The following is a 21,629-nucleotide window of genomic DNA, read 5'->3' on the forward strand; positions in this document are numbered from 1 at the left end:
GCAGACGAGACGCACTGTGACTACGTCGTCTCACAAGAGAAAGTTGGATGCCTCATTTCACTAAACCACAGATGTTCCCAACCGATCACAAAGTTGGTCTCCATTAAGAATATGCGCTTGAAAGTTGAAGCAACACAACATACTACATGCAGTTGAGGGCATAAGGAACATAATAGGGATTTCAAGTCTCTATGAAACAAGAATGATTTCTTGAGAGTCTACATAGAGTGTTGCCTGGCAAATCGAGACCATGAAGTATGTGTCTGGGAAATGAGTTGCCTGGCTATGTTACAAACGACACAAGTAAATCAAACCACCTCTTGGGCTGCAAAAGCAAATGATCAGTGCTGGTGGTTCCGATCTATTTCACAGTTTCAACTTCCCTCGAGAATGCCAAAAAAAAAAAGTCGAGAAAACTTGCATTGCGACACATTGAGGCCCCTGTCACTTGTACGGTGCAATGATCCTCCTTCGCCGTTTTGGAGTCTCCCTCTTAACATACATCTTCTCCATATCATTTAGTGCACGGCTAGATCCATCAGGTAAGCTGATGAACTTCCAGCCGCCTCCTGCACCACGCTTTCCTTGTGGCCCCATCTTCTCAACCATGTAGGTCCATCCATCATCTGGTCGGCGTCTGCTGTACTTGTGGCACTTAACCTCCCCTGCCACCTGGATCCGATATATGATCTGTCTCAGTTTACCATATAAAATTTAAGCAGAAACTTGTACGTGCAATTAACAACAGCAGTGATATAGCTTCAGCTGTAAATTTTTGTGAGCATTACACAGACAAATAACAACGTTTCAGGAGTATAAAATTAGCACAGATATGCACTGAAGTTGTCGAACAGATACATAAAGAAGGTCCAATTGATGATGGAGGCCAATGAAAGTCCTTACCTTTTTCTTGTTGAACTCCAAGCGTTGAACAAATTCTTCATACAACATCTGGTCTTCCTTCATTGAAATTTCATACAGAACCTCATCAGGATCTCGTGTTGTGCCATCCCAGCCCTCAGGCATCACTTTGAAGTCAGGTTTATATGGAAGGGATGCTACATGAAATTCCCTGTCATGAGAATTGAAAAACCTGCAAGAAAAAACAAAAGAAGGTTCAGATGTTGCATATCATTAATCACTCGGCAAAAATAATATCATAACGAAAAATACAGGGCACATCAATTGCATGTAGTTATCCCAACAGAAGATTAAAATTTCAAATGATTCTGGCTTACAAAATACAAATTTTCTCTTCCAGAATGATAGATTGACCCTGACTTCTCATGAAAGAAATACAGAAAAATACTGTAAACCAGAGACCTCGATGTTTATAAAGCATTAATGACCAAACTTACTTGTATATCACATGAAAAATGAAATGCTGCCTAAAACCAATACCTCAATTAACAATTCCTCAGGACAATTAGACATGTAATGTTTAGCACTCGAGCTAATCAGTAACCCCGTACAGAGAGATTTTCAGAAGACATGATGAACTCATCAAGTTATTTTATGCCAAATATATAACAGAACACATACTCATACCCTCAACACGAATTTGTCAGATCATTTCATTCATTTAATTATATATCTAATCCTACATTCGCGACATTGAGCTCCAAACTACAACGTTCCATTAGAAAAAGACATGGGTTTCTGTTTCCTAAATCATATAGTTCTAACCTATGCCTTACGAGAGTGATTTGGAGCAATGGGCAATTCCATTCGACGCAACAACTCAGGATCCTAACTCTCTTTGCATTCCCAACAAATAGATGTCACTACCAAATACTCACATGAGTTGATCTGTGTATGTTTCTAGCTCATTTACCTCTTTCAGTTGTTCCTGAAGTTAAACAGGTCAAAATCCAAGAGAACCTGATCTAAATATATCAACAGAAAACCGGATCAAACGAACACTTTCACATACTCTGGGCAGCTGTCGAGCAGGATCTCGATGGAGTCGTCGAGCGGCTTGCCCCTCTTCCGCTCCTCCTCCTCCTCCATTTCCTTGAGCCACAGGATGGCGTGCACGCGCTGCCGCATGACGCGGAAGTCCTTGGCGAGCCGCTCCACAGTGTACGTCGCGGGATCCTCCTTGTGCAGGCGGTACATCTCCTGCTTCTCCGAGTCCTTGAGGTACGAGCCCCGGGCGCCCGGCTCCCGCACCTGCTTCAGAAGTGCGCAGGTCTCCCGCATCCGGTCGTTCCAGGAATCCACGAACGCCTTCGACTCGCGGTTGTCGCGCTCCAAGTCCCGGATCATGTCGTCCTCCTCGTCCATGGCGCGCACGGTCGCCAGCTCACGGGAGACGGGCGCGGAGGGGGAGGATACCGGGCGTCCGACAGAGGGCGAGGACCCGTCGAAGTGGTCCTTGGTGAGGCCGGTGGACCAGGAAGAGCCCCATTCGTCCCCGTTCCCGCCTCCGCCGCCTCCGGGGAAGGAGGAGGCGCCCCATTCGTCCCCGCCTCCGCTGTCCCCGGGAAAGGAGGAGGCGGAGGAGAGGAGGCGGAGGAGGGAGGAGATCCGAGATGAGGCAGCGACGGCGGCCGGCGGCACAGGGAGGCGGCCGTGGAGGAGGGTTTTGCGGAGGGCGAGCATTTTGTGGTTCCGCACTTCCGCTGGTTTGAGTGGGCTATGGCATTTCCACGGTTTCAATGGAGGTGGCTGGCTGAGCAAAGCGGGCAGGCAGGCCTGTGTTGAGCATGGAGCCCATTTATTTTGGCCCACGTCAAAATTGTCTGTCTTCTTGGGAAATATTGGGCTCTGAGTAGACGAATTCATTCTTCTAAGAAAACGAGTAGATGAATTCATGCAATCCATGGTGTTCGAAAAAAAGAATTCAAGCAATCCATTCTCTCCAAAATAAAAAAATAAAAGGAGAGAGGACTAGTCGGCAATTGAAGCCCCGACATCCATCTATATCTATAATTTTTCTATTTCGAATTATACTTTTGTATTTTTTTAATAAAATGATATTATTTCAAAAAAAGTTCCTTAAAAGTTTATGCATGCAAGAGCTACGGTTAGGATCCTAGCACAAGTGTAGACCTTTATGAAGGATTTAAATCCTCACATATGAATATCGCATGCACACGTTACTGCATTTGGTTGTTAAAAGCACGTGCCAGTGGTTAGACCTATAATCTTGTTAGACGTGTGTGGGTGTGCGTGCGAGTGAGCATGTGTGAGCACGGTTAAAAAACCGACGGTAACCACTCAAAAACCACGATAACCGACCTTCTCGGTCCGGTCCGGTTTCAGAAACCGAACAGTAACTGAATTTGAATTCAAAAAATAAAAAAAAAATCTTTAAAAAACTAGACACAATTCTAAGACTTTCTGTGAATTTTTTTTTAAAAAAATAATGTCATTTGCATCATATTCTATAAGGAGGAAGTTTGAAAAAAAAATAAAAAAATTGAAGCGTGCGGCTCAGTTATTAACTCATGTTAAGGAAAAGTTTAACATGCAAACACATATTTTTTTTAAAACGTATTTTAAGAGAATCTTTAAAATTGATTTCACTTTATTTAGAGTTTTATTATTTTCTCTATGATTTTTACAAAGTTCACAAGCATAAAGTGAATATGTTAAAAAACAGCATTGTAATTAACTTTTTCATGTCTACTATTATTTCTTCTACATAAATCATAGTATAAATAAGCTAATGAAAGTTGTTTCACTAATTTTTGAGGTGTGATGGGTCAATTATGAAGTAATCTAGTCGTAACACATTTACACAATCATGTATGTTACAATAACTAATTCATGAGTTCATGTATTTTTAAAAGACATAGGATCATGTAAGAAGACTAAAAATTAGTTTCATGATTTTTGGATTAGCAAAGAGTAAACTATGTATTTAACTTGGTTTAACAAATACAATTTCTCACAGAAAATTTTGAGCTTTTTTATGAGTATAAATACTTTTATCATGTAGATCATGTTACAAGGAAACAAACAAAATTTATTTCACTTGATTTGAAGCTCAGATGAATTAGTTATTGATTTTACAAGATTGAAATAATTTTTAGGTTTTTTTTGAACTTCACTGAAAATCGAGAAAACTGCTCGATAAATCGAGAAAACCGAACGGTTATCGAGAAAACCGAACGGTTACCGACAATGCGAAAAATTTGAGAAAACTGTTCGATAAATCGCAAAAACCGCTCGGTAACCGGTCGGTTTTTGTGATTTTTTTTTCAAATTACAAATTTTGCTAAATAAATTTTCTCTAATTTTTTTTTTGAATTTTTGACCGGTAACCATGTTATCACGAATTTTCGGTTACGGCCGAAGCACGATACGGTCGGTAACCTTAACCTTGTGTGTGAGACGCATATATACTCGAAGAAAAATTCTATCTATGCCAAGGTAAATTAAAAAACGATTTTCTTTAGAATTGAAATAATTATTACAAAAGGAATAATGGCATATGAATATTACTAAAAGGATATTCAATTTGTTAGATATTTGGTCTAACTTGCTCGATTGCTGGCTGAATCCCACCGGGCTAAATGTTGCAGATCGAAGGGAATAGGATGAGAATATATACATATCAGCGAAATCATGGTGAGGACTGAGGAGAGAACAGCGGCAAGATGAGATTTTGATGCACTTTCTATCCTCTCGGCCGCCCTGATCCGATAACGTCACTCTCCTAGTCTCCGCCGCTTCCTATTTCCAGAGGTTCTCCTCCCACCGAGATTCCCAAAAGAAAAGGAGAAAGGCGAGCAAACACCCACTAAAGATTGGTCGAGAGGAGACGGACCAAAAAGTGAAAAGGTTTCAAAAGGAGGCCTTCTTCTTGCAAGGGGTAGCCTGTATTGGGAGGTTTACCCTCAATTCGAAGCCGTTTCCCCCATCAAGATGAGATTTTGATGCACTTCAACAGTTTGGGTATTCTTCAACTCCCTCAAATTCACTTCCTTGGCTTAATCCGTTCTCAGATATTGATGTTGTTTATCTGATCTGGATGCTGATCACTTATGCAGGAGTTTGTTGTCCTAATTGGATACTGTGAGGTTTTGCAATTTAGTGGTGAGAGTTGTCCATATGTCGATGCTCCTGGCCATCATGGATATTTGGTACTTACATGTTCTCTTGACAATTCAATCACTAACCAGTAATCTAGGGGTTACTTGAATTTCTTCAGCTATCCAAAAAGAACAAATTTCTTTCGATTTTGTTTCAACTTAAATAAGACCTGGCTAAATCAGTGAGTTTTTCTGGAACATGTTTACCCAGTTCTTGAGTTGTTGAAGTGCTTTGTGCTTTGGCACTTCTGTTCAGCTTGGCCAGTTAACCATACAGGGAGAATCTTTCTGGCAAAATTTTGTCACAATGGACGATGCAGTAGACCTTCCAAGCCACCTCCTGTTTTCACACCCCGAGATCACTTATGGCTTTGATGAATTCCTAGGTAGTACAACTGCATGTACTCACACTCACACTTGCAATCCGCTGGGTCCATCGGCTGCTATGCATACCCACACGTGCCTCCACACACACATGCAAGTAATAGCCTCAGGTGAAAATATTGTGGAAGAAGATCCGAGGAAGCCTCGGAAACCTTTGGGAAATAGAGAAGCTGTGCGCAAGTACCGGGAGAAGAAGAAAGCACACACAGCCTTCTTAGAGGAGGAAGTCAAGAAGCTCCGTGCCACCAACCGGCAGCTGTTGAGGAGACTGCAGGGTCATGCAGCGCTCGAGGCTGAGGCGGTGAGGTTAAGAGGCCTCTTGTTTGATGTCCGAGGAAAGATAGATGAGGAGATAGGCGCCTCCCCGTTCTAGAAGCATTGCAGTGTTGGTCCTGTTATTTGTACATACCCTACTCTACGCTTTAACGCCAATGCCCGGGAGGAGAGCTCTGGACCAACAATTGTGGATTTTGAGATTGATGAAGGTGGCAATATTTCACAAGAACTTGATATTCCTGAAATGGCTGATTCGATGGATGTTGTTGCAAGCTTGGTGAACTCGGCCTCATTGTCTAAATGACGTTGGCCAAATTACTTTTGACCCTTTTTCAGATCCATCCCAGCTTGGTTGGTTGCAATTGGGGGTATAATTTTTGTTACTTATACCCTGTTTGAATAATTGGTGGCTATTAGTAGGTGTGTGAAGTTGATATACCATGTCAAGATCTCACTGGTTATAAGTTTTGCTTCTACTTGTAACCGCTCAGTGTGTAACCGCTCAGTGCTATTCTATGTACTGCAAAATTGCACTGCAAATTTAGTAATTGCCCAATCTTGTTTCCTGATGTCTGTCCTTTTTCTTAGTATGTCTATGCAGCTATTGTTTTAGTGACAGAAACGTCTCACTGTCAAAATGGTAGCTGACTTGCTGCAAGGATATGACGATGAACATTTCTGCACTGTATTTAACTAGTTGTGAATATTTTTGTTTGCTTCGAAATTCCGCTGTTCAGTCATAATTCTGTTTATTGTGTTCATATAGTTGTTCATTTATTTATTTTCAGCCTCTTTTATGTTGGATCTTGTTGGGTTCCATCTCTATTCTACCCAAACTTGCTTGGGACTAAAAAGCTTTGATGTTGTTGTTGTAGTCATAATTCTATCTAGGTGGGTGTTTCTGCTACCATAAGTTGCTTAGCAAACTAGCCAAGACCCCCAGACCTTCCAGAAGTTGATTTCTTCTAGTATCAGATCAGGCCAGCATAACTCAAAGGATGCCATCAGAAAGTAGTTTGTTCAACTAGAGTATGTGAACAGACATTGTGGAAGTCTGCTAACATTAAACTCCTGAGTCTTGGCACGGTTGTGGCTTATATGCTGTTGATGCATACATTGAGTTAATTGAAGACTTCATCAAGAAAAAGTGTGCTGGAAAAGCGCAAAGTACCACTGTTGTCGAATTGTTTGTTGTATCTGTACATGTATGTGATTCCAGAGCCGCTAAACATCTATCTAGTTTTAATTATCCCATTATGAAATCACACAGCTCTTGTCCAGTTTATATTCAGTACATTATGGAGCCTGCGATATATGTAATTGTGGATCCGTGTTTGCCTTGTCTCTGCATGATGGAAGCACCTGTCATTATCTTCTTTCTTGTTCTTGTTGAGAGTGAACGGTTTGTCCTCACAAATCGAAGGCAAAGGTGCATCTAGTGTTTAGTACAATTTTTTCCGCGCCTTGAATCATGTAATGTTTAGCATGAATAGTACTTTTTTTAGGACAAGCATGACTAGTTTGTCTAGGGATAAACCACGTACCAAGTACTTTACTTTTAGGGATTCCTTCAGGAGCTACCATTGTCAGTTATTCCATGATCAAAGTTTTGAGAAGGGAAAGCTGCAGAAGTCGGCTACTATGCTTCCAGAAAGCACTGGAGGAATTGTCCCATAAAATAACTAGATCATGACCAGGATTAGCACACAGAAACCCGGCCCCAGTCGCGTGGTGGACGTGCGGTGCGGGAGGGCGCCACGCACCCTCGCGCACGCGACGTGGGCCCGTCCGGTGCGGGAGGGCGCCACGCACCCTGGCGCACGCGACGTGGGCCCGTCCGGTGCGCCTACTATCAGATTATAGTATTATACTCACGGATTTCTTTTGTGACATATAATCTTTCTATGAAAAAAATTTTCTCTCCAGCGCTTTAATAATTTTTTTTACAATTTTCTTTATGAAAGAATTTTCAAATTATTTTTTAATAATATTATCTTATTTTTCTTTACGAATCTTTTAAAAGAGAAGCTTGTAGTGGTGATAAAAAATAAAAAGAATAAAAAAGGAAAAAAACAAAAAGGAAAGTAAAAATGGTTGGATGGTCACAGGCCCAGGCCGAGCGGCGCGCTGCCCACACCGGATTAGCGCACACATTTGCCGCAAAAGCAGCCCGAGCGGGATCCTAAACCGGATCCGGGCCCGCATGTCAGCCGGTACTGTAGAGGATTTGTGTCCGCGGGTCTATATGATGACGAGAGATCAGCAGCCGTTTAGACTAAGTCCAAGGGATTTCTTTCACGGGCAGATTCCCGTCGTGAAGGGATTACCATTCCCTTCAGCGCTTTCAACGGTTTTCCTTCACAATTTTCTTCACGACGGGATTTCTAGGGTCGTTCCCTTCAGGATAAAATTCTCTCTCTGTTTCTTTCACGATTTCTCTCGAAGAGAAGCTGTTAAAGATGAAAAAAATAAAAGGAATGAGAAACAGGAAGAGAATTGAGAAAAGAACCAAATGAACGAAATATGGTTGGAGATAGTTTACTCCCAGTCCCAGCGCCCGATCAGGCGCACTGGTGGCGCTCCGCGTCACGCTCCTCCTCCTCGTCACTTCCCCAATCCCCACCTCCCCGTCTCCTCGCTCCCGGGAGCTAAGGTACTGTACTGACCGCCATCCGGTGCTCTCCTTCTTTCGTTCTTCTTTCGTGGGTCGTTGTTTGCGCTGGATCGATGGCCTTTCCGTGTCCGATCGCTTGCGATTTGGTGGAATCGGTGCGGGATTGGGCTGCGGATGGATGGTTCGTTTGCTAGATCCATACACGGCATTTCGCGTGTCTTTTTAGCTGCTTCCTCCACTCTTATGAAGGGAAATTGAGGGAAGGCCTTCAAGAACTATGCCCGCCAGTTGCGATTTCCAACCGAGTTCTCTCGCCCTTTCCTTTGCGGGAGGAGAATGTGTGCTTCTGAGGTTGGGCATGTCGCACGGATGCATTGCCCGTCTTATTTTGCCCTTCTTTTATACTGTACGATTAGAGGAAGACCCGGCACTGGTGTGAGCTGCATGTTGTAAGGTGTTAGAGCATGTACAATAGGTGTTTAGAGGAGGTGATTATGAAAAAAAACTGATTTTTTTCTCAACTACGCTAGCCTGGGTGCTTAGACGGAGAATAATGTGCTTAGTTAAGCATCGTTATTTATATTAGTGTTAATAAGATAGTTAACCATATTTAAGTATCTGTAGTCTTTGTTTATATTAGAAATTACGATTTTTATATAGGTGTTTAACACTCTTTTCTTAAGCACCTAGCTATAAACATATACTATTGTTCATACCCTTAAAACCTGGTGCTACAAACACTCTTTCCACTTAGCAGCCATTAAAATTCAGTTGTTTCACATAGGATCAGCAGTCGATTAACTGGCAAGTTCATCTCCTGCGGCGTGTCGCCATAGTGAATTCATGATAAGCGCCAAGTTTCAGTCGCAGAGGGAATGGCTGTGCCAGAATATTCTCAAGCATGAGTTTACTGGTCCATGAGCCAAATTGCAAGTAATCACATAAGTGGAATCTGGATCCCTCAAAAAGCCGCTATCAGTCCGAAAACTGCTCACTAGTGGTCCTGGTTCCCAACTGGTTACGGAAGGTTTAGTACTAACTGAAATACTGTTGCAAAGAATTTCAAGAACCAATAGTTGATCTTTCGGAAACAAGAACCAACATTTGATTGAAATTTGGCCAGAAACTGAAACTGCTTTGGTTTGGCTGTTTATAAAGGAACTCGTTAGATCCGTTGAGTTTTCAACTTACCCCCACTTATTTGGTGAATACCATGGACTATTCTGTTTAGCGGCAGCCATAAAAAATTTGGATGTATTGTAAATAGATGAACCGTAATAAATCATAAGTCATAAAAGTGAATCATCCGTTACTGAATCCTGGAGTCGTTATCTGGAACTGGCCAGTTTCAGAAGCTAGTCCAGCTCAATAAATAGTAGTAAGTACTACCTTCAGTTTCTAAACCTCAACTGGGATAAGTTTTAGTCAGAAATCTGAGTTGTTGTTAACACCCGACTCCTTTCTGACCACTACGAAAATCGACCTGCATAATAATACGTAGGACCGAGAACGGCGACTGGGGGTGAATAGGTGACTCATCAAATTCTTGGATAAGTTTTTTCTCTTTTCTCACCTAACGCAATTCAAAACAAAGAGCAGAAGCAAGAAACATAGAGAAATAAGAGAAAATCACAACGATCATGAAAAAGACCATGGTTACACTGGATGGATCTGAACACTAGGTTATATGAGAAACCAATCTAAATATCATCGCGCACAAACTCTTCCAACTTGATCGAAAAACTCTTAGATCCAAGAAATGAGAACCAGATGAATAAACTCTCCAAGTTGATGGATCTAGATGATAGGGATGGTTCAGGATCAACTCATATGTAATTCTTATCCCTCTAGCAACAAGAAAAACCACTTCAACAAGGTAAAAATTTTCAGCTCTCAAACAAAAACAAAGATGGCAACAAAAATTGAGAAACTTACAACTAAGCAAGAGAGTCAATAGAGGAAAACTAGAAGGAGATGAACACAAGTATGGAAGGACATCAACTTATTTACTTCCAAAGGACAATCCTATTTTCGGCGGATTACAAAGTATTTTGCATAAAAAGGCTCTCACCTTTTACATAGGCTAAGCACTTTTTTCTCCGTTACAAAACCCTAGCTCACAACTTCTAAATGGCTAGCTCAAAGGGCTCAATCAACCCTCTTCATCTATTTATAGTATAGGTTCTTTGATCTCTAAGTTTTCTAGATTGTTCCCAAAATACCTCTCTTTTAATACACTCATACTTACAACCGAGGGTATTTTTGCCCATCTTTTTCCTCGTCCATCGAACGGCTGTGGCGTCTTCATGACTTAGTTTTGTCTCGACGAAGGCTTCGCAATGATGCCACGTGCACTTCACATTTTTCCATAGTTTTGAGATCAACCTGCCAAACTACCTCGCACGCTCCTCAAAACGTGACTCATCACCACTTGCTTACACTTTCACGATGTCAATATGTGTACTCTGTCTTGCGATCTCGACTGCTGGCAAGTCTCTTCCGCTCCCAATCTCTCAGGTCGTATTGTCACTTGCACCGGCATCCTATTCGCTTGACTTCGTCAACATGTCGTCTTCATCCACCTTCATGTGTTTGTTTGACTTCCACGTGTACTATTAGGATCACCTTTGACTCTGTCCGGTCTTCTTGATTGTCCGGCTCTAAGCACTCCACTTAGCTATGATCATTTCGCCGTCGATCGCCAAGTTGCATCCACTACATACACGTCATAAGACAAGCAAACATGTATCTCCAACACCATTTAACTCCATCTCCAGTTAGTCAAGACCAAACTTTCCTGTTGGAAGACACGTCACACAGTTAACGTGAACATCGGATGATCTGGTGTTAACACTAGTACAAACACCAGACCATCCGGTGTACAACTCCTCTCTGCTCTGAAAACCTCCTGGAAAATGGTACGGTGTACACACCGAACTATCCAGCGTGTACAAAAGCTATTCCCTTAAAAAATTTCTTCTCTTGAACAAATAGACCGGTATGTACAATGCCCCGATCATTCGATGAGTACAACTGCACCACACACCCTATTTTGTAACCTTTTTGGAACAAATGGTCTGGTGAAACATCCGATGTGAACAATTTCAAACACCGGACCATCCAGTGTGCAGTATAACTTTAGAAACTCCATTTTGCACAACTCTTGAAAAATAGTTCGGTGTGCATCTTGTTTAAACACCGGACCATCTGATGAACACATCAGCTTTTGCTTTTGAACTAAAATGCTCCAACGTGAACTTACCTGAACACCGGACCATTCGGTGTGGTCACCTCTCAACACACCGGACCATCCGGTGAGTATATTTTTCCTAAACTTAGAGATGAAAACGTCAATTTCATTTTTCTCTGCAACTTTAGTTAGTCATGATCATAATTACAATACATAGATATGCTCTGCAATACATAGATATGCTCATGCAATCTCACAAATCATTAAACCAAATCAACGACCTTGTGAATCACTCATAACATATAAATCAAGGCATATGTCAACTTGATTTCTCGTAATCCCCTGTTAAAAATATACTATATCAAATCGTGATAAAGAGAGGAGGCTTAGGCAGTTTAGAAGTGTACATGAGATGTAGAAATTACATCGTTCTAATTGGACAGCTCCTTTTATTGGTAATATATCATCATGGCCAAACAGTCTTCATTTCTATCCATGACAAGTTGAATATGATATTACTGCTTTAGCAGCAACTGGAACTTCTGACAAAATTGTCATGGTTCCTATCCAGCATGCATATGTACCAAGACTATTGCTCTATGTATTCATGTGTAGCTAGTTAAAGTAATATTGTAATGGATCAGAAGATGGTATAAAATTTGCAGCAAATACACATGGACTTTGCTTCATGAGATGCATAATCTGTATGAGCTCGCTTACCATTTGATTGGTTACGTGTGTCTGGTAGTAGAGTAGTTGGCAGTCACCTCTTCTGCAGTACTTCTTTTTATAATTGTTGTCCTTAGTGCTTCGTTTATGGAAACTTTCTTCTGTGCTGAGCGCTTAATTTTTCACAGGAACAAAATGTCAAATAGGGCCACACACTGGTGTTATGCCTGCGGGCGGCCAATTCGTCTCCGTGGACAGGATATAATCTGCCCCAACTGCAATGATGGTTTTATCCAGGAAATCAGTGAGATGGGTGGCATGTTGAACACTTACGGCTTAATTGAACCAGCTTTTGAAGAGCGTCCAGCTAGAAGATTTGGAATGATGGAAGCCATGTCTTCCCTTATGCGACAACGAATGGCAGAAATGGGCAGAGATCGTGTGTTTGATATCCATGGTAGGCAAGGGACAGGTACTGAACATGGAAGGCAGTCAACTGCTGGTTCTACACTTCTATTTGGCAGCAACACGCCCGCTCCTGGAAGCGAGAGTAGTAATGTTAACGTTGTCTTCAGGAGAGGCCGCAGAGCTGGCATTGATCGTCCAAATTTCAGTGGTTTCCTTGTCCGTCCCAGTCTTGAAGCACTATTTGAGCAGCTATCCCTTCAGAATAACCGTCAAGGCCCAGCTCCGGCCCCACAGCCAGCAATCGACTCCATGCCTGTGGTGAAGATAAACCGCAGGCATCTTAATGATGATCCACAGTGTCCAGTTTGCAAAGATAGGTTTGAGGTCGGATCAGAGGCAAGGGAGATGCCATGCAAGCACTTGTACCATACTGACTGCATCATCCCCTGGCTTGTTCAGCACAATTCTTGCCCTGTTTGCCGCCATTCGCTGCCATCACAGCCATCAAGCAATAGCACCCGCGTACCTTCACCCTACTACAATGAAGCCGCTGGTCCTGGGGTCACCGGAGCAGATCTTGAGCCTGCCCCAAGAAACAATGACGGTGGAAATCAGGAAAGGCATAGCTCTTTCTCGTTTCTCTGGCCATTTGACCCGTCGAGTTTCAATTCCAGTTTTTATCAGTACGAAGGAAATATGGGTGAGCCAGTATATGACGATCCAAGCCAGATGACATATTCTGAGTGGCACTATGGCACCTGATTTAACCCGTGCTCCAATCCCAAGCTATCGCCACATTTCTTGCCTGAACATTCACCGGTTCCATGTGGATGTGTTACCTGTCGTGTTTGCTTACCGGGTGAAAAAACGGATGCTTCTTGCCTATAATCCTGTGTTCGGTGTTTACCTTGTTTTGCATGACTAGTGTGGAGCTGTGTATAGCTGTGTATAGAGTAGAGACCACTGGGCGCAATGAACTCTGTTGTAATGCCCGGATGTTCCTGCTCGGTATATCAAGTCTATGTTATACATAAGATACTTGTTTGGCCGTTCATATGAACAGTTACCGATCAGCTGAATCCAACCATAAATTATATTACCTTGATTCTATTGTTGTCATTTTAGACGAACATAGCATCTTGAATGATCTCCTGTTCCAACTCTACTGAAACTGAATAAACTCCAAACCATTCAACTGCTTGCAACCTGTACCAATGTACTTTGATACCATTTCTGTTGGCGACCAAATTTGATATATCATTAGTCTAAAGTCTAATTGGGTTATCAAGTATTTTAGTGGCCAAATTATTGTGATTGGTTAGTTTAATTTGATTGCCAAATGGGTGGCCGAATATAAATGTTCTAGTTTAATCGGTTGATGATTTATTAAGCTTAACAATTAGTTACTTAAGTCGATTGGTATGATGATTAGGAGAAAAAGGCGGGAAGACAAGAGAGAAATCAGACGACCGGTCTACATGCTAATCAGTGCCGATTTCTACTCATTAGTAGATAATGATTATTCAAATCATTGGTTGTTGCTGAACTGACGTGCATGCAGGTGATAGGCACCAAAACATAGGGAGCTCATTTGGTCAGATACCCGTCTAGTCAGGTTGCTGTGGTCACACCTGATCGACCGCCATGAGGGCATCTGGTCGGGTGCTATAGTCGAGGACGTTTGGTCGGGTGCCGTGGTTAAGGGTTGTGGGTGTTGTGGTCTGGCTTCCGAGTGACTGGTCGGGCTGCCGCACTGGATCAATCTTGTTTTGCCTGGCTGCCGGTAATTGAACTGTCAGACTAGAGATATGATAGGTAATGGAAAATAGAATACATGTGTTCGGTTGGAAGTTAGAGATAGAGATGTGATTTCTATAATCAAACAAGAAGTTATCTACGGTTTTGGCAAAATTGACGGAACAGATAGCAAGAGATCGACTTGGTTTCAGGAAAAGAGGAGTCTTTGTTGATCCAGGCTAAGTTCAAGTTGTCCCTATTATTATGTTATTTTACTTTTCCTCTTATTTACTCTACTTTTTCAAACTTCATTGCTGACGCTCCTGATCTCCAGGATCAAGGGCAAGCCACTGACTGATCGTGCCCCGACAAGTCCCTCTCGGATGCGTTTGCTGATGAAGATCCGTCGTTGCAGTGTCAGGCTGGGTTTTCAAGATGCCGTTTATCGGGTTAGTTATCATTTGCCAATTTGTTCGTAAATTGATCTCGTTGCTACGAAAGCGTAATAGTTATATTTGTTGCCGCACATCTTGCATGTGCCGCTGCAGATTGTCCGGGAGGTGCTTAGTGTTCGGTATGGCACGTATTCGTGTCAACAATTTCCCATATTAAACATTCCAAATTTCCTGTTAGAAAACGAGGACCATATGTTTGACCAGATTGGCGAACCGCACTAGATTCTTCCCGTGTGGCTTCTTGCACGAGTCCTGACACGAGGGGGGAGAACCGGAGAAGGCACAGCATTTCGGCGTCCATTTTGGCCTTGGCGGACGAGCGAAATTTCCAAGTTCCAAGCACATGCCGATGAGGAGGAGGACGTCTTGACCACAGCAGCCACCCAAAACCGTCATCTCCGACTCGAACCGGGCGCCCAACCAATTGTCATATCTGCTCTGACTCCAAGCGGGAGCAGCAGCTGCTGCAGCCATGGCTTGCTCCGCGCACCTCCTGTCCCAGAGCCTCTACTCGTCGTCCCATCGCGCCAGCCCGGCCGCGCCCAGGTTCCAGGGCCGACCGCCGGCGTCGGCTTCTCCCGGTGTGAGGCCGAGCTTGAGCGTCAGGGGCCGTCGGGGCCTCTGTCTGAGGGTCACTGCGTCGTTCGAGCCGGGGAGAAGGCAAGTGGAGGTAAGCGCCTAGCTAAACCCCTAATTATATTGCAGGAATTGGGAAATTTGTTCGGGTTGTTCTTATTGCTAGAGAAATTGAGGAAAATTTGTTCGGATTGCGGAAGAAATGGAGGGAAAACGTTGGATTCAGAGCACTGTTCGCCCGTTTCGGTTCGTACGAATGCGTAAATGAGAAACGGCCGAGCTCTAGTTCCATCCAGTCCAGCCGCTCCTGTCGCTCTCTGTTACCGACACCGCCCTCGCGGCGAAGCCGACGTCGCCTCTTGCCAAGGTCGGCGTCTCATCTCTTCCGCGTCGCATCCATCGCATCGCAGCAGAGAGCTTTCTTTCCATTAGATGGGAACTGGAGCACTTGGATAACTACGTGGACTGGGAAAGCAATTACGCACGCTGGGAAACGTCTCCTACGGTGACGCTTCTTAAAAGAACTCGACAGGAGGGAGAGATATCGCAAAGGTATTGCATTAAGATCGTGAAAAGTCCCAAAAACCGGCTACAATCCGCATGCTGTCACTGAGTGACCGCGCCACGTCCACGAGGAACACACAGTGAGATGCCTTTTTTTCGCGAGAACTAAGGTTCAAGTCCTCGTTGGTAGCCTCACACTTAGAGGTCTTACCACCATGCTATTCGCACATTCTCATGGTGACACTTCTTTTCACCATGAAGCGTATTTAGGCTTTAAATTGTACCAAAATGTGCTTTGATATCTCTTTTCTTAGTTTACTGTGTTCATGTAAGGCATCCAAACTTGTTACTAGGTTCTTTTAGGCCCTGGATTTTTTCTTTTTTTGCAGGTAAGCCAATATTATACGAAAATTCATTCATGAAAGTTCCATCATAATAAACAATCCAAACTTTAAAGAAATAAGCCCCGCGTGATTTTGTTACTATACTCTGCCTCTGATTTCTACATTTTACTTTCCGTTGGTCGGAAAGGGCTTCATTAATGATTTAAGCACTTGTTCACCTTTGTTTCTATTCCTAGTTTCTACCATCATTGTCCATAAATTCTGGCATGAATGTTTAGTCAAAGTCATTCGCATGATTGTTTTTGATTGAGTCATGAAAATTCTTCTGTTGACCAGGGAAATCAAGAAAATCTATTGCAAATTTCTTACTATCATGGTTGTGTATGTTTTAGGTCTCGTACGACCCACAAGCAAAGCTTAACCAGCTAGCGGATCAAATTGACAAGAATGCTGGGATGACACGGCTCAACCTATTCTCACCATGCAAAGTATGTAACTATTTCGTTTGTGATAAGTATTGAAAATGTTTTTGGTTGCTTCTTTTGTGCTTTGGGTTAAGACTTATATATATGTTTGCGAAATTCAGGTTAGGGCTCACATATATGTTTGCAATTCAGGTTAATGTGTTCTTGAGGATAACCGGGAAGAGACCAGATGGGTTCCATGACCTGGCTTCTCTGTTTCATGTGAGTTTTTTTATGCGTGCTTTGGTTTTTCCTGCATGAATGTTATATAAAAATTGTGCTTCGTCGATTTGCATGTCATTCAAGCAAATTCATGGAGTTGTACTAGTTAAGAAAAAGAAAGATTCTAGAGCTTTTGGGTAGAAAGGATGCATTTATTATGTCCAAGCAGGAGAATATATATAGTGTGCAGGAACCTATGTGCTTCAACAAACCAAAGGACGAAGGATAGAATACACATAATACTATAATTGACAGCAAAAAAACACCATGGAAATAATGTACAGGAATGTTTTGCAAAGGAAGTTGTTACATTTGTGCATGTTACAACCAACTCAACTTTCATGTAGCTCTGAGTCTCTGACCCTTCTCTTTGCAAGACCGTCGCTAAAGAAAATGCATTCTTCCATATTTTTGTTGTTTGTTCTGAGGTTGTGGCTAAGTTTAACTTGTGTATATTTAGACATACTGGTCCAAGTGGCAAATTACAGTTGCAATAGACTATTATGTTGGACGTAAGATCAGGTCTTACTTAATGACACATGCTTTGGACAGCCAAGTAATATCATCTGTGTTACTAGTTCTTTTAATGAACCTCCAGGTGATAAGTTTGGGGGATACAATCAAATTCTCATTGTCACCAAGTAAGAGCAAAGATCGCTTGTCAACTAATGTTGCAGGTGTCCCAGTTGATGAAAGCAATTTGGTATGTTGGCTATAGATATTTTGTCATCTTACTAATGATTGCACGCTTGATATTTTAAGCTTCCCTAAATTTACTTTTCTATTTCATGAATCTGCAGATCATCAAGGCACTCAACCTTTACCGAAAGAAAACTGGGACTGATAACTATTTTTGGGTAATGTCAATTTCACAACCTTTCTTAGGAATTGTGCATTCTTTTGACATTAAACGATCAAAGTTTGTTTTCTGTTCATTGTTATATGATTGCTAAGTTGGGTACTACTTTTACTGTCATCTTCATTCAAATGTAGATACATCTTGATAAGAAGGTCCCAACTGGTGCTGGTCTCGGTGGTGGAAGCAGTAATGCTGCAACTGCACTATGGGCTGCGAACCAGTTTAGTGGCTGCATTGCTTCAGAAAAGGATCTCCAAGAGTGGTCTGGTGAGATCGGATCAGATATCCCCTTTTTCTTTTCACGAGGAGTGGCATATTGTACTGGCAGAGGAGAGGTATATCGTGCACTGCATCTCAGTAGTCCCGAAAAAAATTCTTTCTTGGTAATACATGTTAGGTCTTCCAAGTTTAGTTCCTCTGTCTTGTGATACATTTCCATTAAGGTATGAATGGCCTATGAAACCCTTTGTAAATCAGGTTGCTACAGATTGAGTGATGCTCTCTGTGATATTGACCTGTCAGTTCTGTATCATAACTTGGGTAGTACAATTTGGGTCTTCGGAAAGTACTGTAGTTCGAGTCAATGTCTCAGTTCTTACTTTTAGTTTGCTCCATATTTTTATCTGTAAGCTCCATGTTGAAAATATTTTATCAGATTATGTGCAACAAATACTTGGTCACAAAATATTGATTAGTACATATCTGTCGTTCAATGTTCTATGGCAATATCTTTTCAGATTAACTGGCCATTCTTTGAAATTGTCTACAAGTACATCTATAATTATATATCATTCTTCGCCACAGAATGAAGTTAATTTAGCTGATTATGCTGTTGCAGTTTAGCTCACCCTGTTCAACTTTGACCAACTTTCTAGTTTATAGCCTCTTCTTAAGAAAGTGGTTTGTTTGCGAAGCTACCTGTGTTAGTTACTAATTCAAACTAGCTTTGACATGGATATGTATATCCATGAGCAATGTTTACCTTTCTGCAGAAGTGGCTGATCATAATATGTAGCTTAAAATGTAAATGCAGATCATCCAAGATATCCCAAATCCCTTGCCGGAAAATTTACCAATGGTTCTTATAAAGCCACCTGAAGCATGCTCAACCACTGAAGTTTACAAGGTAATTAGTCAATACTAACTTCCTTAATGCAAAACACGTGGTTTTCCTAACAAGCTTCTTGTACACAGAGATTCAGGTTGGAACAAACTAGTCGAGCTGATCCCTTGACTTTGCTCAAAGAAATCACCCAAAATGGGATATCACAAGATGTCTGTGTAAATGACCTAGGTATGCAGTGGGATTGCAATACATTTTTATATGATACTCACGTATCCTATCTCAAATATTTTCTTTGCTTTTGTACTTTTGGTTAATAACATTTAGTTAAAGTGGTGCGCACCGTTCGATTTTTTTTTAAAGTGGCGCATATGATTCCGTTTTCCTTTTCCAGAGCCTCCAGCCTTTGAGGTGTTGCCATCACTTAAGAAGGTGAAGAAACGGATTATTGCAGCTAACCGTGGAGATTATAGTGCGGTTTTTATGTCAGGAAGGTAAGGAGGCTTATTCTATTAAGCTCTTTGAAGAGTGTTTGCACGCAGCCATGCTATCAGGCATAGTTCTGATTCTCACCGTAGATCTTTCGCATTGGATGTGATTAGAAATTAGTAAAGTGTTGCATTGGATGTGATTAGAAATTAGTAAAGTGTCTGGAGAGCTCAAGTTATGAAAGTTTAGCTGTATGGCTGTAAATGTGGGAGCTACCAAAATGCTCTTAATTAGCCATTCTTACAATGTTAGTGCTTACACCGTATGCCATATTTGATGTGTGAGACTCTATGCTATGCGTGATGTGCCTACCAGAGGGAATCATGTGTGAATTTTTGGAATCTTGCTTCTAGCGATAGTCTAATTGCGACAATGAACCTTTTTTTTTTTTTGTCTCGTGCAGTGGAAGCACAATAGTTGGCGTTGGTTCCCCAGATCCGCCTTCATTTGTGTACGACGATGAGGACTACAAGGATGTTTTTGTGTCAGGTATGCTGGTTGTTCTATTCCAGAACATCTACTGTTTATCAGTTCTGTACAGTAAAGACGAATTGTTGAATTGCTGAACACACAAGTGTTGAACCTGCCATTTTGAAGGCTTCATGTCTTTTCTGCGCAGAGGCTTACTTCCTTACTCGGAATGAGAACGAGTGGTACGGGGAACCAATCTCATCAAAAGGCACGTTTAGCAGAGAAGATTTACGAGCCTCGGTTGCTGACTGATTTGAGTCAGGTTCTATATCTCAGTTTTGTGATTATACAGGCTGTGGTCAATGTATCGCCATCTTAGGAAAGAAGAACTTGTACTGTCGAATTTTGTCCATAAGGCTCTGATTCCGTAAATGGATCATTTTCAGTATAGCAATTTTTGATTTTGGTCAACAGACAGATTTAAAAGAATGGCTTCAAATGAAATTTCTTCGGTAGAGGTAGTAGGATCAAACAAACAAAATGACTTGCATTCCTTATCAACAATACAAGTACACGTGATTACAAAACAGCAGACAAACAATGAAACAAAGCAATATAACCATCAAGGAGCAGTGTAGTACTATTGCTTGTAACAAGCTAGCGAACCGCCTCTCGGTGGAATGGTGGAATAGTGTATAGTGGCACGTGACGTGTTCGTAATTTAGTAATGGAGAAGGAAAAACTGAAAATTTTCCTAGGCCTCCCGTTGAAATAGGATAAAAGTACAAGAATTTTGGATGATTGACTGTTTATAGAAAATTTTTCTATGAGGCCCTTTGAAACAAAATAATGCTATCCAACAATTCCTTTGAAATGTTATCCAACAGAAGACTCATTCAAAGGAATTTTGAAGGAATCTAAACATGAGGTTCAATCTCATGATTTTCTTCCTTTGTGCCTTGCAAATCATGTGTTTTTTCGTGTTGCATCTAAAACGTTATTTTCCGTGTTGCATCTAAAACGTTATTTTTCAAACTTTCCCGTGTTCAAGTGACATGACATTTTAATCCTATGTCTTCCGTTGTTATTGTATTTTAAAAACCCTAGATTCCAAAGAAAACATGTACTTTTTTTAGACAGAGAGAAAGCTATACTATTAAGAAGCCCCTACTTAAGTAGCGTTAATATATTAGGTCGTGTTATCCCTTAGGTGTTTGAAAAAAAAAACAATTTGATTCAATCGACGCTCTTCAGCCATCGGATTTTACTTCGATGGACGTGGTTATTTCTTCCTCCTCTCGCCTGCGCATTGTTCTTCTTCTCTCCATCGACAGCACCACTCTCTCTCCCGCCCTGCCCATCTCCATCTGTCTCCACCGGTGTCACTCGCCACTGCGCTAACCCGGCTTTGCCAAACCATCTCTGCTCACCCTTACCCTGGCACCGCCAACCGGTCGTCCTCCATTGCCTATGGCCGGCGGCATATCCCTGCCTCGCTGTTCTGCCCCTACACCCATCTAATCTGCTAGGTGGGTCTCCTTTTCGATGACCTCTTGTAAATCAGGCGAAGAAGGAAGCCCCCCACCACCAAATCCAACCCCATCCGATCAACCGCGTTGGGAAGTCGAGGCATCTGAAATTTAGGAGACGGGTAAGGGTAATATATTTTGGGCTACATGTGCGCATCCGCCTGCTTGGCTTTGGTCGCAATCTTGATCCCAAGTCAAGAAGAGCGTGATGGCCGCCGTGATCCACGGATCGCCAGAGCCAAAGACGGCCGTCAAGTTCCCGACTGGGTGCTCCTAGAGCGGCTCGATCGCGCCCACTGCTACTCCAACCCCCGCCGCCGCCGCCGCTGCGGCCATGGAAAACGACGCCACTGACGTCGCAATTGATACAACCAGCGACTGGTCCGGCTACTT

The 21,629-nt window shown here is 42.2% G+C and overlaps 3 protein-coding genes and 1 pseudogene across 4 annotated transcripts; 3 read left to right on the plus strand and 1 right to left on the minus strand.

Moving 5' to 3' along the window:
• Nucleotides 1-152: 152 nt before the first annotated feature.
• Nucleotides 153-2,654, minus strand: LOC133922602 (protein GAMETE CELL DEFECTIVE 1, mitochondrial-like). Its single transcript, XM_062367994.1, has 3 exons — nucleotides 1,934-2,654; nucleotides 904-1,093; nucleotides 153-672 (listed from the first exon to the last, which is right to left on the minus strand). The coding sequence occupies exons 1-3, from the start codon at nucleotides 2,602-2,604 to the stop codon at nucleotides 445-447; spliced, it is 1,089 nt and encodes a 362-aa protein (XP_062223978.1). The 5' UTR covers nucleotides 2,605-2,654; the 3' UTR covers nucleotides 153-444.
• A 1,859-nt stretch (nucleotides 2,655-4,513) lies between these two features.
• LOC133922594 (basic leucine zipper 23-like) lies at nucleotides 4,514-6,271 on the plus strand (annotated as a pseudogene).
• Nucleotides 6,272-8,245: 1,974 nt separating this feature from the next.
• Nucleotides 8,246-13,688, plus strand: LOC133922610 (probable E3 ubiquitin-protein ligase RHC1A). Of its 2 annotated transcripts, none has more exons than XM_062368015.1 (2): nucleotides 8,246-8,355; nucleotides 12,364-13,688. In XM_062368015.1, exon 2 carries the CDS (start codon nucleotides 12,371-12,373, stop codon nucleotides 13,343-13,345), a length of 975 nt encoding a protein of 324 aa, XP_062223999.1. In that variant the 5' UTR covers nucleotides 8,246-8,355; nucleotides 12,364-12,370; the 3' UTR covers nucleotides 13,346-13,688. The 2 variants fall into 2 exon arrangements, with proteins under 2 accessions (XP_062223999.1, XP_062223991.1); XM_062368007.1 differs by lacking the exon at nucleotides 8,246-8,355 and adding an exon at nucleotides 8,381-8,497.
• A 1,305-nt stretch (nucleotides 13,689-14,993) lies between these two features.
• Nucleotides 14,994-20,180, plus strand: LOC133922622 (4-diphosphocytidyl-2-C-methyl-D-erythritol kinase, chloroplastic-like). Its single transcript, XM_062368028.1, has 11 exons — nucleotides 14,994-15,445; nucleotides 16,592-16,687; nucleotides 16,817-16,885; nucleotides 17,484-17,588; nucleotides 17,686-17,742; nucleotides 17,879-18,079; nucleotides 18,778-18,870; nucleotides 18,939-19,038; nucleotides 19,202-19,301; nucleotides 19,700-19,785; nucleotides 19,916-20,180. The coding sequence occupies exons 1-11, from the start codon at nucleotides 15,248-15,250 to the stop codon at nucleotides 20,017-20,019; spliced, it is 1,209 nt and encodes a 402-aa protein (XP_062224012.1). The 5' UTR covers nucleotides 14,994-15,247; the 3' UTR covers nucleotides 20,020-20,180.
• Nucleotides 20,181-21,629: the final 1,449 nt, after the last annotated feature.

Source organism: Phragmites australis, chromosome 1 (genome assembly GCF_958298935.1).
Source record: "Phragmites australis chromosome 1, lpPhrAust1.1, whole genome shotgun sequence".
NCBI lineage: Eukaryota > Viridiplantae > Streptophyta > Magnoliopsida > Poales > Poaceae > Phragmites > Phragmites australis.